The sequence below is a fragment of the Anolis sagrei genome, chromosome 1 (assembly GCF_037176765.1).
Source record: "Anolis sagrei isolate rAnoSag1 chromosome 1, rAnoSag1.mat, whole genome shotgun sequence".
In the NCBI taxonomy this organism is placed as follows: Eukaryota; Metazoa; Chordata; class Lepidosauria; order Squamata; family Dactyloidae; genus Anolis; species Anolis sagrei.
In genome coordinates this window covers 342,943,900-342,961,035 of record NC_090021.1, presented here as the reverse complement: position 1 = coordinate 342,961,035, position 17,136 = coordinate 342,943,900, and the positions used below count along the sequence as shown (strand labels likewise).

The window sequence follows — 17,136 nt, the reverse complement described above, 5'->3', positions numbered from 1 at the left end:
AACCTGGGGTCCCCAGATATTTTGGGCCTACAACTCCCAGAAATCCTAACAGCTGATAAACTGGCTGAGATTTCTGGGAGTTGTAGGCCAAAAACATCTGGGGACCCCAGGTTGAGAAACACTGTTCTAGAGGCATTCTCTCCTGACGTTTCGCCTGCATCTATGGCAAGCATCCTCAGAGGTAGTGAGGTCTGTTGGAACTAGGAAAATGGGTTTATATATCTGTGGAATGGCTGGGGTGGAACAAAGAACTCTTGTCTGTTGGAGCTAGGTGTGAACTCTTGTCTGTTGGAGCTAGGCCATCAAATGCTAATCAAAGTGGTCAGTTGAAACATTCACACCTAGCTCCAACAGACAAGAGTCCTTTGTCCCACCCTGGTCATTCCACAGATATATAAACCCCATTTTCCTAGTTCCAACAGACCTCACTACCTCTGAGGATGCTTGCCATAGATGCAGGCGAAACGTCAGGAGAGAATGCCTCTAGAACATGGCCATATAACTCCCCAAAAACCTACAACAACCCAGTGATTCCGGCCATGAAAGCCTTCGACAATACAATCTTTGTAATGGTGGTAGGAGGACTATCCCAAGGGGTGGCCCATTCCCCATTTTCAGAAGAGCAAACCCGGTGAAGATCTGGACTTTAAAAATGTGGCTCTGGGACGTTTTGAGACCCAGCAAACAACCAAAGAAGAAGCCTAATGAGCTTCTCAAGAGTTTTCTCTGCAACAGCCCTTTCTCCTCCTTCCTCTTTCCAACTTTTGCACCCTTGTTTCCTTCTCTCTCTCCAATTCAACACTCTTTCCTTTGCCCCACAATCCTGTGCCCAGCCCCCTTGCCCCTGAAAGGTCACAACATTCAAAGCTTTTGCAGACAATGCATTGTGAGTGAACCCACTGAGATGAAGCAGGACACAGAGACAGAGAGGCCTTGCACTCCGATGCCCCCCTTAGTTGCTTCAGTCCGAGGTGACGGTCAGCCAAGGGAGACCCACCTGAAGCAAATCATAGAATCATAAAATCAAAGAGTTGGAAGAGACCTCATGGGCCATCCAGTCCACCCCCATTCTGCCAAGAAGCAGGAATATTGCATTCAAATCACCCCTGACAGATGGCCATCCAGCCTCTGCTTAAAAGCTTCCAAAGAAGGAGCCTCCACCACACTCCCTCTGGGGCAGAGAGTTCCACTGCTGAACGGCTCTCACAGTCAGGAAGTTCTTCCTAATGTTCAGATGGAATCTCCTTTCTTGTAGTTTGAAGCCATCGCTCCATTGCGTCCTAGTCTCCAGGGAAGCAGAAAACAAGCTTGCTCCCTCCTCCTCCCTGTGGCTTCCTCTCACATATTTATACATGGCTATCATATCTCCTCTCAGCCTTCTCTTCTTCAGGCTAAACATGCCCAGTTCCCTAAGCCGCTCCTCATAGGGCTTGTTCTCCAGACCCTTGATCATTTGAGTCGCCCTCCTCTGGACACATTCCAGCTTGTCAATATCTCTCTTGAATTGTGGTGCCCAGAATTGGACACAATATTCCAGATGTGGTCTAACCAAGGCGGAATAGAGCATGGGTAGCAAATGCGCAATTCTGCACACGAAAGGTCACTGCGGAAGGTTGCACCGGGCCGTTATTGCTGCGTAAAGAAAGACCGGCAAACCTCTCGGCAGCGGACGCAATTGCTTTGTCGTTAAGTTGCTTGAAAACCCAGCAGTGCTTTGGGAATACGTGGTATGTTCACACGTTGGCGAGAGACGTGGTGCAACTCTTTTTGGAAACAGAATTGAAGGAGAGAGTGCGCTCCCTCGGGAGTCACAATATGAACTAATGGAAGAAGAGGAGGAGGAGAAGAGGAGAAGGGAAGAGAGCTTGCAGCTTCGTCACAACAAGGAAAAGGAACCATTGGTTCCCAACCTCAGCTCTGCCTGCTCTCAGTCATATCAAAGGCTGAAATAAAACACACACCAGTATTATTGCATGTTTGTAAATACAGAAAACGTGTGTGTGCAAGGGGAGGAGCAGGGAAGACAGGGAGAGGAAGAGGAGGGGGCAAACACAGCAAAACAAATCCGTAATTGGGTCGCTGTGAGTTTTTGGGGCTGTCTGGCCATGTTCCAGAAGCATTCTCTCCTGACATTTCGCCCACATCTGTGTCAGACATCCTGTGTCAGCAAAACAACAGAGAGGAAACAATCAGGGACATCTAATCACCTCTCAACAAAAGTTTGCTCCAGGCACTGCCAGACCATTATATGCTAATCAAGGTGGTCAGCTGAAACATTCACACCTAGCTCCAGCAGACAAGAGTCCTTTGTCCCACCCTGGTCATTCCACAGATATATAAACCCATTTTCCTAGTTCCAACAGACCTCACTACCTCTGAGGATGCTTGCCATAGATGCAGGTGAAATGTCAGGAGAGAATGCCTCTAGAATATGGCCATATACAACAAAAGATTGCTCCAGGCACTGCCAGGCAATCAAATGCTAATCAAGGTGATCAGCTGAAACATTCACACCTAGCTCCAGCAGACAAGAGTCCTTTGTCCCACCCTAGTCATTCCACAGATATATAAACCCTTTTTCTTAGTTCCAACAGACCTCACTACCTCTGAGGATGCTTGCCATAGATGCAGGCGAAATGTCAGGAGAGAATGCCTCTAGAATATGGCCATATACAACAAAAGATTGCTCCAGGCACTGCCAGGCAATCAAATGCTAATCAAGGTGATCAGCTGAAACATTCACACCTAGCTCCAACAGACAAGAGTCCTTTGTCCCACCCTGGTCATTCCACAGATATATAAACCCACTTTCCTACTTCCAGCAGACCTCACTACCTCTGAGGATGCTTGCCATAGATGCAGGCGAAACGTCAGGAGAGAATGCCTCTAGAATATGACCATATAGCCCGAAAAAAACTACAACAACCCAGTGATTCCGGCCATGAAAGCCTTCGACAATACAAGGAGGGAACTGTTGATTTCGTTCCCAAGGGGTTACATAAATGGCCACTGCTCATGCTACTTGGAAGGAAATAAGAAGCTAGAGGGAAGTCATATGCCTCCGTTAAGGCTCTGCCGAAGCTGGATTTCTCCAGGTGAGCAAATCCTACAAAGGACCTCAAAGAGTTAAAGGTCCGTCAGGCACAGATGAACAGGAAAGGAAACCGTGATGCGGGGAGATCCATATTTGTGGACGGGAACATTCACTACGTAGAGAGAGACAGCGCAAGGGGTCCTTTCCCATTCCTTTGAAGGTCAAGGCTCTCTCGACCTCCAAACGGCCTTCCTTCCGTATGTTTGGGTTGATTTAGCACCATGTTTACACCAGGACGCTCTGGAGGCTTCGGCGGTGCATTCACTCCCTATTTGGATGCAGAGAGGTGGGCGAAAGGCTCTGAAACCGGAGCATCCTTCCGGGAAATGCGCCGAAAGGAGAATCCAGAATCCCGCCACTGTCCAGGGATTGCTTCTTCTCTTCCGCGATGTGGATTTCCCCGTTCGGACAGAGAAGGGCGGTTATGGAGTGGCAAGGGTCCGAAGGGGACGGGGGCAGAAAGGCATTTTGTGCACTGAGGGCGCTCTACCCATAAATAATAACGACGGTAAACAACAACAAGCGTGCCAACCTAAAAGCAAGTCATTCCGTTCCTAATAATCCTCAAAATTCCCACCCAAACAAAGGGATGAGAGTGAATATGATGCAGGCAAAATAGGTTTATGGCGTTTGGGGTCCTCCCTCGAGGTGTTTTGGACTTCAACTCCCACAATTCCTGGCCTCAGGCCCCTTCCTTTTCCCCCTCCGCCGCTTAAGCGGCGGAGGGGGAAAAGGAAAGGGCCTGAGGCCAGGAATTGTGGGAGTTGAAGTCCAAAACACCTCGAAGGAGGACCCAAGTTGGTCCATACCTGGTTCGTATTTACAGAATGCAGCTCTTTCGGTTAATGAACTGTTCACCAAAAAAGCCTGCAAAGCCACGACGGTCTCTCCAGAGACTGCGTTTGTGGGAAAGACCCCTTCGAAGGGCCCCACGTCTTCTTCTAGGTATGGGGTAGAAGGAGGAATTGGAGGAGGAAAGGGCCCGAAGCCCTGCTGTGCCGGAGAGGTCCTGCCCTTCGCGCGTCCTTCCTGAACCGGCCCGAAGGCGGGATCTGTCGCGACCCAGGGACCGCTCTCCGTGCCCCGATGCCCTTCCCCGAGGAGCCTCCCGCGGGATGGATGGGCAGACGGACGACGGACGGACGGCCGAGCCCCCCAATCGCTTCCTCTCCTCCCCTCCTCAAAGGGCGGTCAAGCCGAAGTTGCAGCGGCAGTACATCATCCCGGCCGTGTTCACCCAGCCGTCCGAGATGGGGTCGTACTTCTGGACCGTGTTCAGGTACGAGGAGCCCGAGTGGCCGCCCACTACGTACAGGTACGTGTCGATGACCGCCGCGCTGACTCCTGCGGAAAAGCGGGAAGCGTATTATGTTGAATGCTTGAGAGAAAACGCAGATCCATGCCTTCTATGGGTCATTAGTCTCCCTAAACCAGGCATAGGCAAACTTTGGCCCTCCCGCTGGGTGTTTTGGACTTCAATATCCACAATTCCTAATGGCCGTGGGGTTGTCTTTGAAGACTGTTCAGAAGCTTCAAGCGGTCCAATGGACGGCAGCCAGATTTCTAACTGGGAAAGCATACAACTGCTGCTCGGGGCCAGAGTGAAGAGAGAGGGGGGCCAGAGGGTAGAAGACAGTTCCATCTTCTATCCTGTGCTAAGAATATAATATAATATAATATAATATATCTATATATATAAAAATGCTCTGTGCATAATGAGTACCTTAAAAACAAAAGAACCAATGAACGAAATCACACCAAATTTGGCAACAAAACGTCTCATAAGACAAGGAGTGACCATCACTCAAAAATTTTTGATTTTGTCATTTGGGAGTTGTAGTCGCTGGGATTCACAGTTCACCTACAATCGAAGAGCATTCTGAACTCTATCAATGGTGGAATTGAACCAAACTTGGCACACAGGCCTCCCATGACCAACAGAAAATACTGGAAGGGTTTCGTGGGCATTGACCTTGAGTTTGGGACTTGTAGTTCACCTACATCCGGAGAGCACTGTGGACTCAAACAATGATGGATCTGGACTAAACTTGGCACAAGCACTCAATATGCCCAAATGCGAATACTGGTGGAGTTTGGGGGAAATAGACCTTGACATTTGGGAGTTGTAGTCACTGGGATTCACAGTTCACCTACAATCAAAGAGCATTCTGAACCCCACGTACGACAGAATTGGGGCAAACTTCCCACACAGAACCTTCATGACCAACAGAAAATACTTAAGGTCATCCAGTCCAACTCCCTTCACCAGGGCAAGAAAACATAATCAAAGCCCTCCCGACAAAGAGCCATCCAGCCATAGAGATAGATAGATATGATTCACACACAGAGAGATATAGTATCATAGATTTGAAAGGGACCCTTAAAGAAGGACAATGATACGTTGCATGTTCCAGAGTAGGCAAACCAGACACTCTCCACATCAACACTGACAAAGAAACAGCAAGAAATACTGTTTACCCACAAACATTAAGACATTACATAGATTAGAAACCAACACTTTCTCATGATTTTATTTTCCAGATCAACAGACTGGGCCACAGCAACACGTGGCAGGGGACAGATAGTAATCTATATAAATAAAAATGTAATGTTCGTTAGTGGGATTAACATAACTCAAAAACCACTGGACCGGTTGACACCAAATTTGGACACTACACCCCTAACAGACCAATAAGTGACCATCACTCATAAAAACACTGAAAAACATAGTGGAAGAGACTTAAAAAGCCAAAACATAAAAATACATTACAATGCATGCACAAAACCACATATTGTAATATAATGCAATATAGTACTACTACTAATAATAATATGATATTACATGTTATATTACTAATAATATTACAATATAATGGTAATATATATTAGTGGGGACAAGGGACTCGGCCTTTTCAGTGGTGGCCTCCTGGCTATGGAACTCCCTGCTCAGTGAAATCAAGTTAGCCCCCTCCCTCCTGACATTCAGGGAAGAAAGTAAAAACGTGGTGATGTGACCAAGCTTTCGGACAGCAAATCCCATAGTGCAATAAGATAGTAAGGAATAGTGAACAGACCAATGGAATGCCTACAGACTTGATTTTGGATGGCGTGATTTTAATGACTATTTTTAAATCTAATTGGCAGGTTTTAATATAAATGTTATTGTATTTATTGATGTTTTATTTTTATGCTTTATGTTGTCCGGAAAGCAGTCTCCCAAAGTTGCTCTACTCCGGACTCAAGAACGGGAAACAGAATGTTGGAGGACAGGAAAATAGATTTAGAGATGGGCTCAAAGCCAACCTTGAAAACTGTGGCATAGACACTGAGAACTGGGAAGCCCTGGCCCGTGAGCGCTCCAGCTGGAGGTCGGCTGGGACCAGCAGTGGTGCAGAATTTGAATAGGCATGAATAGAGGGTGAAAGAAAGAAACATGCTAGTGGATATGTATGTGTGTGTTTACAAGAGAAGCTAGAAGGCTGCAGCGTTGTGCAAGGGGGACCTCGACCCCCCCACCCCTGTATCCTGGATGGCCAGTCCCAATGCGGGGCGGCCCCCCCTCACCTGTCCTGGGCTCCTTCATGGGCCGGCAGACGGTCCACTGGTTCTGGTGGGGGTCGTAGCGCTCGATGCTGGAGAGGTGGGAGACCCCGTTGTGGCCCCCGACCACAAAGATGAAGCCCAGCGCCACCCCCAGGCCAAAGTTGATCCTCTTGTCGGCCATCGGGGCCACCGCCTCCCAGGAGTCCTTGCCCGGGTCGTAACGCTCCACGCTGAAAGGCCAGGAAAGCAAACAGAGAGAGAGAGAGAAAGAGAAAGAGAGAGAGAGAAATGGGATCAGGGCATCATGATGGCAGAACCCTGAGAGCATGTAAAGGCACTCACTAGAGATCCTTGGAAATTTATTCATGCTTATTGTGCAGGTACAACTGTACCAGGAGCTCCAATTTTGTTTGCTTTGCATTTAATGTTTGTTGCAGTCCTAAGTTTCAGGGACTCTGCAGATAGGTGGCTTCTTTTGGCTGCAATCATAGGGCAAGCCACTTGTCAATTATAGTTAGGTTCCCTGGTCCCGCCCCCTTTTTGGGTTTTAGAGGGAATAGGAGCCATTTTGAGGTCAGTCCACACAGAGAAGCCTTTCATGCAGGACATAATACCAAGAGCTCCTGTAGAAAGCTTCGTCTTCTACGGCTTGGCTGGGGAGATATACAGCCTACAGCCTGACCAAATGTCTAGGACTGTGTGATGTATCAGCGAATAATGCGTGCAGATCCCAGTAAGGTGGCCATTAGCAGCTGACAGGTGGTAATTTTGTCAGCACCAATTGTGTTTAAGTGCAGGCCAAGGTCTCTAGACACTACACCCAGCGTGCCAATCACCACCTTTACTGGCTTGCACTTCTAAGGAAAAAATATGGAAAAATACGGAAAAAATAGACCCTTGTCTGATCCCATAGCAAGCTGGCTTCAGGAAAGGCAAAAGCTGCACATTGCAAGTGCTGAATCTGACTCAGCACATCGAAGATGGCTTTGAAAGGCAGCAGATCACAGGAGCTGTCTTCATAGACCTGTCAGCAGCCTATGATACTGTGAACCACCACCTCCTCCTGAGAAAAATGTATAATATCACAAAGGACGACCACCTCACCCGCCTCATAGGAAACCTGCTACAAAACAGGAGCTTTTTTATTGAGTCCCAGGGCCAGAGAAGCAGATGGCGGAAAGAGAAGAACGGCCTGCCTCAGGGGAGCGTGCTTGCTCCATCCATGGTCAACACCTACACAAATGACCAGCCACTGCCAGAAGGGACAGAGAGTTTCATCTATGCTGATGATCGTGCCATCACTGCTCAAGCAGGGAGCTTTGAGATGGTAGAACAGAAGCTGAAGGCACTTTGGCACCACGAGATGCAGAGCCAACCTTAAGAAATGGGGGCACAAAGTGGAATCCACGACATGCGAGTGCGGAGAAGAGCAAGCCACTGACCACCTGCTGCAATGCAACCTGAGCCCTGCCACATGCGCCATGGAGGACCTTCTTGTGGCAACACCAGAGGCACTCCAAGGGGCCAGAGACTGGTCAAAGGACATTTAATCAACTACCAAACTCACAAATTTTGTATTTTGTCTGTTTGTTTGCTTTGTTCTGTGAGAAATGTAATATAATTTACTGGCTGCCCTGACACGAAATAAAATAAAAACTTTTAAGGAATTGGCAACATCACATGCCTTTAATCCAGGTAAACCCACCCTGATATCTAGTATCAGTAGCATTATATTTTCCCAGTAACATAGGGAAATTGCTAGTTCATTTTTGTATAAACAAACACTCTGACACACAAAACACTTACATCAATACATCATGTGAACCACTCATATGCAGGTTCATTGTCTGAATTAGGCAGTAATTTCCTGTGTGATCTTGAAGCTTATGCGCACAAGAGGAAACAAAAAGTAAGCATTTTTGTTTCTCCGCTACTTTTGTTTTACTCATTATTACTCCTATTTTACTCCTTATTTTTATTCCCACCCTCCAGGCCCCATAAAGGGCACCGCACCCACCCACCTATTCATGTGAGCGGGCCCATAGCCACCAATGGCATAGATCATGCCGTCCAGGACGGCGGCGGCGAAGCAGCTCCGGGTCTTGCTCATGGGCGCCACGGGCTGCCACTCCTTGACCTTCGGGATGTACTTCTCCACGGACTGCAGGTAGGACTGCCCGTCGTAGCCGCCCAGGGCGTAGATCTCCCGCGAGAGGACGGCCACGCCCAGGGTGCTGCGGCTGTCGCTCATGCTCTGCACGGGGGACCAGGTGTTGGTGTCCGGGTCCCAGCACTCCACGGAGCTCTCGTGCTTCCGGTAGTTGATGCCCTGGCACATGTGGGTGGCGATGCCCCCGATCACGTAGACCTTCTGGTCCAGGACGCACACCCCGAACTCGTAGCGGGGGGCGCTGAGGGGGGCCAGGCCGATCCAGGAGTCGTTCTGGGGGAAGTACATCTCCACGCTGGGAAAGGGAGGCACAAGGCACAAAACCGTCAAGCAAGGAATGCTGCTCTCAGATACATGCTCTGAAGGAATGAATTCCATTGTTACCATCACGGACCAAGGGTATAACACTTTATAACATTAAAAGAGGGTTTTTTTAAGCGTCAACATTAAAACCAAAAATTCACAGCATTAAATGCAGAAAGTCCACGAGTAAGAAAATGAGTAAGTTAAAATTTGAGCCAGTAAAATAATCCATGATCTACATTTTGCTGCACAAAACCTAGCCACTTTATTAGTGATTGATGGATCCCTGGCCACTATTAGCAGTGGTTCTCAACCTGTGGGTACCCAGATATTTTTGCCTTCAACTCCCAGAAATCCTAACAGCTGGTAAAATGGTTGGGATTTCTGGGAGTTGTTGGGACTCAGCCTGTGATTGAACCTGAGCCTGTGATTGAACCTGTGATTGTGTTTCAATCTCCTGGTGTTTCCGTGTCTTATGTGGGTAAACAGGAGAGAAATCAGTCCCCTGTTGCTTCTGATGTGTGGGATGCTGGGACTGACTCTGAGGTGCAAGATAGAGACACTTTGGACAATAAGTTTCATGCAGACACTGACAGAGGCTTCAGTGCAAAGGACAGGAAGGAAGGGAGGAAGATATACTCCCTCCTCCTGTGAGCTCTCCAGAATCTAGTTTGGAAAACAGTCTGGCACCTGGGAAAGTTAATGAGGAGTCAGATAAGCGGAGTTGGCAGCTGGAGATTAGCCAAAATCGACAAGAGGCCTAATGTTTAGGTAGCTCCAAAGAATGGAATCCTTGCTATATATATGTTGTGCTTCACCCTGAGTCCCATTCGGGGTGAGAAGGACGGAATATAAATGTTTCAAATAAATAATTTTGCTCCATTATTGTTATTATTACATTTATTATTTTACTCTATTATTATTATTACATTATTATTACATTTATTATTTTACTCTATTATTTATTGTTGCTATTACATTATTAATAAATGTATTTATTATTATTACATTTATTTATTACATTTATAAATAATCTTGCCATTATTTATCTGTAAACTGCTTTGAGTCCCCCCAGGGGTGAGAAAAGTGGTATATAAGTACTGTAAATAAATAAAATAAATAAATTATTACATTTATTATTTTACTCTATCATTTTTGTTATTACTTTTATTATTTTACTCTATTATGATTACATTTATTATTTTACTCTATTATTTGTTTTTATTACATTATTACATTTATTAATTTAGTCTATCAATTTCGTTATTACTTTTATTATTTTACTCTATTATTTATTGTTATTATTACATTATTACATTTATTATTTTACTCTATCATTTTTGTTATTACTTTTATTATTTTACTCTATTATTATTATAATATTTATTATTTTACTCTATTATTGTTACTATTGCATTATTATTACATTTATTATTTTACTCTATCATTTTTGTTATTACTTTTATTATTTTACTCTATTATTATATTTATTATTTTACTCTATTATTGTTACTATTGCATTATTATTACATTATTATTTTACTCTATCATTTTTGTTATTACTTTTATTATTTTACTCTATCATTATTATATTTATATAATATTTATATAACTATATAAATATATAACTATTTATATAATATTTATATAACTATTGCATTATTATTACATTTATTATTTTACTCTATTATTGTTACTCTTACATTATTATTACACCATTATTACATTTATTATTTTACTCTATCATTTTTGTTATTACTTTTATTATTTTACTCTATTACTATTACTACATTTATTATTTTACTTTATTATTTATTGTTACTATTACATTATTATTACATTTATTATTTTACTCTATCATTTTTGTTATTACTTTTATTATTTTACTCTATTATGATTACATTTATAATTTTACTCTATTATTAACTGTTACTATTACATTATTATTACATTATTATTATTATTATTATTATTATTATTATTATTATTAACTTTATTTGTACCCTGCTACCATCTCCCCAAGGGACTCGGTGCGGCTTATATGAGGCCAAGACCAAACGCAACAATGAAAGCAATAAAACATCAATACAAGCAATTAAAAAAAACATAGACAATAAAATACACAACATTATCAAAAAAGCAACACATAATTAAAGCAGTGGGAAGGCCAAATGTAGAGTTAAAATTGGAAATAATGCTGGAAATATTATTACATTTATTGTTTTGCTCTATCATTTTTGTTATTACTTTTATTATTTTACTCTATTATTATTACATTTATAATTTTACACTATTATTAATTGTTACTATTACATTATTATTACATTATTATTATTATTACTATTATTATTATTATTATTAACTTTATTTGTACCCTGCTACCATCTCCCCAAGGGACTCGGTGCGGCTTTTATGAGGCCAAGACCAAACGCAACAATGAAAGCAATAAAACATCAATACAAGCAATTAAAAAAAACATAGACAATAAAATACACAACATTATCAAAAAAGCAACACATAATTAAAGCAGTGGGAAGGCCAAATGTAGAGTTAAAATTGGAAATAATGCTGGAAATATTATTACATTTATTGTTTTGCTCTATCATTTTTGTTATTACTTTTATTATTTTACTCTATTATTATTAGTTATTATTTTATTGTCGTAACCAAGTGTTATTAGAGCTTGAGGTGTAAACTCCAAGCTTCCCAGCAACATACATTTCCATATTGTCTGAAACTTGTCTAGAAAGATGAAGGGAGCCAGGAAGACTGGGCAAAAAATCAATTTCAACCAGTAATGGATCTTAAGGATCCATACCTGGGCTTCAATCAAAATTTGACCCACCTCCAGATGGACTACAGCATTGTCACACCTTGCCTAGGTATGCAAGTGTGTTAGCTCTGCTTCTCTATATCTTTGCAAAACATATAGTGTTATGATCCTATGGGGAAATTGAGATCTTTCACTGATTTTTCTATCAATGCAAACCACCCTGTAAAGCAGGCATGGGATAACTTGGGCCCTCCTTCCGGGTGTTTTGGACTTCAACTCCCACAATTCCTGGCCTCAGGCCTCTTCCTTTTCCCCCTCAGCCGCTTAAGCGGCTGAGGGGGAAAAGGAAGGGACCTGAGGCCAGGAATTGTGGGAGTTGAAGTCCAAAACACCTGGAGGGAGGGCCTAAGTTTGCCAGTGCCTGCTTTAGCTGAAGAAGAGTGCCCAACATTACTTTCTGGGGCTCCCTCCCTTCCCAGTCTCACCTTTCCAGGCAGGCGAAGAGCCCGGCCTTCCCTCCGACAGCGCAGAGGACCTTGGGTGGGCAGCGGGGGCGCGTGGTCAGCACGGTCTGGTAGGAGAGGCGGTGCTCGGGCATGAAGTGGTACTTGAGGGCCTCGTTGAGGAGATGCTTGCAGGTGTGGTCGTCGCGGATGAGGTGGTTGGCCTCGTAGAGCCGGGTGAGGAACTTGACGCTGAGCAGGGGCAGCCGCACGCAGTGGAGCAGCTGGGCCAGGTACTTCTGCCGCTCCGGCGCGTCGTACTTGACCCAGGACTCCAGCGCGTAGAAGACCATCTCCTCGGTGACCACGTTCAGGCAGTCGTTGGAGACGATCTCGTCCAGCTCCGAGTGGGTCAGCTCAAAGAACTCCTCCGTCTGGCAGACCTCCTCGAAGTGCCGGCAGATGTACTTGCTGGCGGCCAGGTAGAGGTCGTGGCAGCCGTAGGTCTCGGCGAAGCGGGAGATCCCGATGCAGTTCCCGGGGTCCAGCTGGCTCTCCAGGAAGGAGCAGCACTCCTTCAGCACCAGCTTGATCTGGAGCAGGTTGGCCGCGGGCAGGAGGGACTCCACCGTGTCCTGCGAGATGAAGACGGTGCCCGTGTAGGCGTACTCCACGATGGCCTGCAGGGCGGCCTCCGCCACGCACTGGAACTCCACCTCCGCGTTCTCCTTCTCCGAGAGGTTGCCGCTGAACATGGCCTTGAAGTAGGGGCTGATGCTGGCCAAAACCACTTTGTGGGCGTGGATCTTGACGTCTCCCACCCGGAGGACCACGTCGCAGAGCTCATGGTGCTGCCGGAGGAGGTTCAGGCCCTGCAGGAGCTGCTCCGAGTGCAGAGGGGTCAAGTTGGCAACCATGTACGTTGGGGACGACCGGTCCATCTGCAGGAGAGAGCAGACACAGTGAAGCTAGGCTCAGGCCACAAGCAGATTTCGTGAGGAATTAGACTCTTGGCGCAGTTGGCTGGTAGTCAGCTGCATTAAGATCACTATTGACTGAAAGATCATGAGTTCAAAGAAAGCCCGGGTCGGAGTGACTGTTATGTATAATGTGTTTTAATTTGCCTATGATACTGTCTTGTGATAATTTGTACTATGTAAACCGCTTTGAGTCGCCTAAGGGCTGAGAAAAGCGGTATAGAAATAAAGTAAATAAATAAATAATAAACCATTCAATGCTAAGGCTTCCTGACAAAATGGAACTGTAAAGGAGAGTCTACTGAACAAGCCAGTACCTGCTGCATACCAGTACTGCCATCTGTTGAGAAGTTACGAAGGTAGAGGCATAACTTTTCATTCAATCCTCGTATTGCACTGGGATTGTGGCGCAACTGGCTGAATGTCAGCTGCATTAAGATCACTTCTGACCAAAAGTGATCTTGAGTTTGAAGCCAGCCCAGGTCGGAGTGAGCGTCTGACCAATTTGTGCAATTTGTGTAGTGGGCCTGCTTTTGGCTGATGAGATAGGGTTGTTGTTGTTGTGTGTTTTCAAAGTCGTTTCAGACTTAGGTTGACCCTGAGCGAGGGCCGGGTAAATGACCTTGGAGGGCCGTATCCGGCCCCCTGGCCTTAGTTTGAGGACCCCTATTCTTTCACCTGATATCTGAAACATGGCGACTGAAGCAGCTGCTTTACAGTGACTGATTTTGGTAGATTCCAACCAATATGAATTCCTAATGTGTGAAGGACTATAGAGAAGGAGGGGAAACAATAGCAATATTATTAACAATAATGATTTATTATCATTCTTAACCCAGGCATGTTCTGCCTCTTTGAGAGATGCAGATTTCTGGGAAGGGAAGAAAGGAAAAGGGGAGAAGGAATAATCAGAATACCTGTAATACTTATATTATTATTATCATCATTATTATTTGATTATTGAAACTGACAAGTTCCCTTCATTGCAGAGCTCTAGATTCTTGAATTATAAGGGATAAAGAATGTGAAAGAGGATAAGAACAAAAAAAAAATAACAGTAAAAATCCATCATTATAATCCCTAGCAAGCTCCCTGAATTCCCAGACTCCATATTTCTGCTGTGTGCGAATATACATACAGATACATACACACATACAGAGAGAAATATATGCAAACATACAAGATGCACCCACAACGGTGTACACCTCCAACTGCTACCAATAAATATGGTAATATTAAATTTCTGTTAAATCTTTCCTGACAGTTCTTAAATAGCTTGACATTTACTACTACTGGGATAATTTGGAACACAAACAGCAAATTTTGTATGATATGCATTTTAATTGATGCAATATGCCCAAGTAATGAAAGCTGCAATTGGTTCCATCTTTGAAAGTCCTGTTCAATTTCCCTGCATATTTCACTGTAGTTATTTTGGAATAAAGGTACATTTTACCTGGAAATGCAATACCCAGATATTTTACTTTAATCTCTTCTGAAAATCCTGATATTTTTGTCCTTCTCCTTTTCCTCGTGTTTTGAGGAATTGTTATCTCCATTTCTTGCATGTTCACTCTGAATCCCGCCACCATCTTACATGGTTAAACCTGAGTGAGGGCCGGGTAAATATATATACACACACACACACACACACACACACACACACACATATATATATATATATATACACACACACACGCTTTGTTTAGCATAGGGAGGGGTTAAAACCCCTGTGGGGTTTCCTTTGCTGTCTGTGCTCCTGTTCAGGAGATTCCATGTCACTTTCTGTCCACAACAAGCCACATTTTCTAAAATCCAATTCTCACAGGGTCAACCTAAGTGTTGAAAGCACACAACAATAACAACAATCCTATCTTATCAGCCAAAAACAGGCCCACACTTTCAATTGAAATACTAAGTAGTTTATATTTGTTAAAATGTTTGCACTACAAATAAGATATGTATAGTGTGCAAAGGAATTCATTCGTGTGTTTTTTTTCAAATTATAATCCGGCCCTCCAACAGTTTGAGGAACTGGGACCCGGCCCTCTGTTTAAAACGTTTGAGGACCCCTGCCCTAAACGGTTCTGGCCCAACTTACCTGTCCGAACGTATCTCCTCCTATGAACCAGCTAGGACATTAAGATCGTCTGGGGAGGCCCTGCTCTCAATCCTGCCTGCATCACAAATATGTTTGGTTGGGAAGAGAGACATGGCCTTCTCAGTGGTGGCCCCTTGGCTATGGAACGTCCTTCCCAGAGATATTAGATTGGCCCCCTCCCTATTAGCGTTTCGTAGGAAGATTAAGACCTGGAGCAGGCATTTGAAAAGGCAGTGTAACAAATATTGGAACGTGAAACGACTGAATGATGAGATTGGATCTTGATTTTAACTAAGAGACGCCATGAGTTATGTAGTATTGACTTTTTAATGTTTGTATATCAATGCTATGGTTTTTAATTGTTTTTATCTGTTTGATGATGTTCAGGCATTGAATTTTGCTACTGTAAACCGCTTTGAGGTATATAAATGGAGCAAATAAATAAATAATGTGGCAGTCTATGGAGACTCAAGGTGTTGAAATTGGGAGGCCTTCCTTCTTTCGTGCTTGTCAATTGATTTGGAGGTCACATTGCAGAGGCGCTGTTTTGTTCCGTTGGAGTCCATGGAATTTATATAATAACATAATATATTATACTATAATAATACAACAGTATAATACTGATGAGAGCAGGTGCAGTTTCTCTTCCTATCAGAGTTGTTGTTGTTGTGGTCTGTGAGCAGGATTCCCCCTCAGGGCCATCTCCCCCTCCCCCCCTCCTCCTTGTTGTTGTTGTTCTGGCCCTTAGTCCCGCCCCTCCCCCTCTTCCGCCTGTCACTCACCGGAGTCACGTGGCCTCGGCCCGGTTCCGGTGGGGGAGGGGAGGGGCGCCTCTCTCTCTCTCTCTCTGAGGCGCCGACCACAATCACCACAACATCCACAACAACACCGCGCCCGGCGGCCGCCGCGAGAAGGAAGGAAGGAAGGAAGCGAAATGACAGCGCGGACGTCACTTCCGGCTGCGCCAACTGTTCTTCCTCCCTCAGGAAGTGTCGTCACTGCCTTGGATGGCTCACGTGACCTCCTCTCGGCCACCAGATACGGAGACTGTCTCGATATCCTGCTTTGCCTTTTCCGCGCAGGCGCAGTAGCCGAAGTGGAGCGCTGTCATCGAGATCTGTCCCCCTTCCAAAATGGCGCCGGACCACGCAGGCGCAGTAGCGGAGGTCGCGTTTCCATGGAGATGCCGTTCCTCATTCTTTTCTTCACCCTTCCAAGATGGCGTCGGGCCGCGCAAGCGCAGTAGCCGCGGAGGCTGAAGCAAGGTCGCGTTTCCTTGGAGACCGTCTTCGGCCCCGCCCCTTTTTCATTCTTTGCTCCACCCTTTCCAAGATGGCTCCTGACCGCGCAGGCGCAGTAGCCACGGAGCATGAGGCAGGATCACTTTTCTCCACCTTTCCAAGATGGCTCCGGGCCGCGCAAGCGCAGTAGCCGCGGAGGATGAGGCAAGGTCGCGTTTCCTAGGAGACCGCATTAAGACCCGCCCCCTTTTTATTCTTTTCTCCACCCTTCCAAGATGGTTCCGGGCCGCGCAAGCGCAGTAGCCACGGAGGATGAGGCAGGATCGCGTTTCCTTGGAGACCGTCTTAAGCCCCGCCCCCTTTTTATTCCTTTCTCCACCCTTCCAAGATGGCTCCTGGCCGCGCAAGCGCAATAGCAGCGAAGGATGAGGCAGGATGGCGTTTCCTTGGAAACCCTTCCTCGGCCCCGCCCCTTTTTCATTCTTTTCTCC

General features: G+C 45.3%; 1 protein-coding gene across 1 annotated transcript; it reads right to left on the bottom strand.

The window, feature by feature from the left end:
• Nucleotides 1-1,949: 1,949 nt before the first annotated feature.
• On the bottom strand, nucleotides 1,950-16,611 carry KLHL28 (kelch like family member 28). The gene is made up of 5 exons (XM_060788128.2): nucleotides 16,187-16,611; nucleotides 12,369-13,267; nucleotides 8,659-9,102; nucleotides 6,659-6,867; nucleotides 1,950-4,438 (listed from the first exon to the last, which is right to left on the bottom strand). The coding sequence occupies exons 2-5, from the start codon at nucleotides 13,265-13,267 to the stop codon at nucleotides 4,275-4,277; spliced, it is 1,716 nt and encodes a 571-aa protein (XP_060644111.2). The 5' UTR covers nucleotides 16,187-16,611; the 3' UTR covers nucleotides 1,950-4,274.
• Nucleotides 16,612-17,136: the final 525 nt, after the last annotated feature.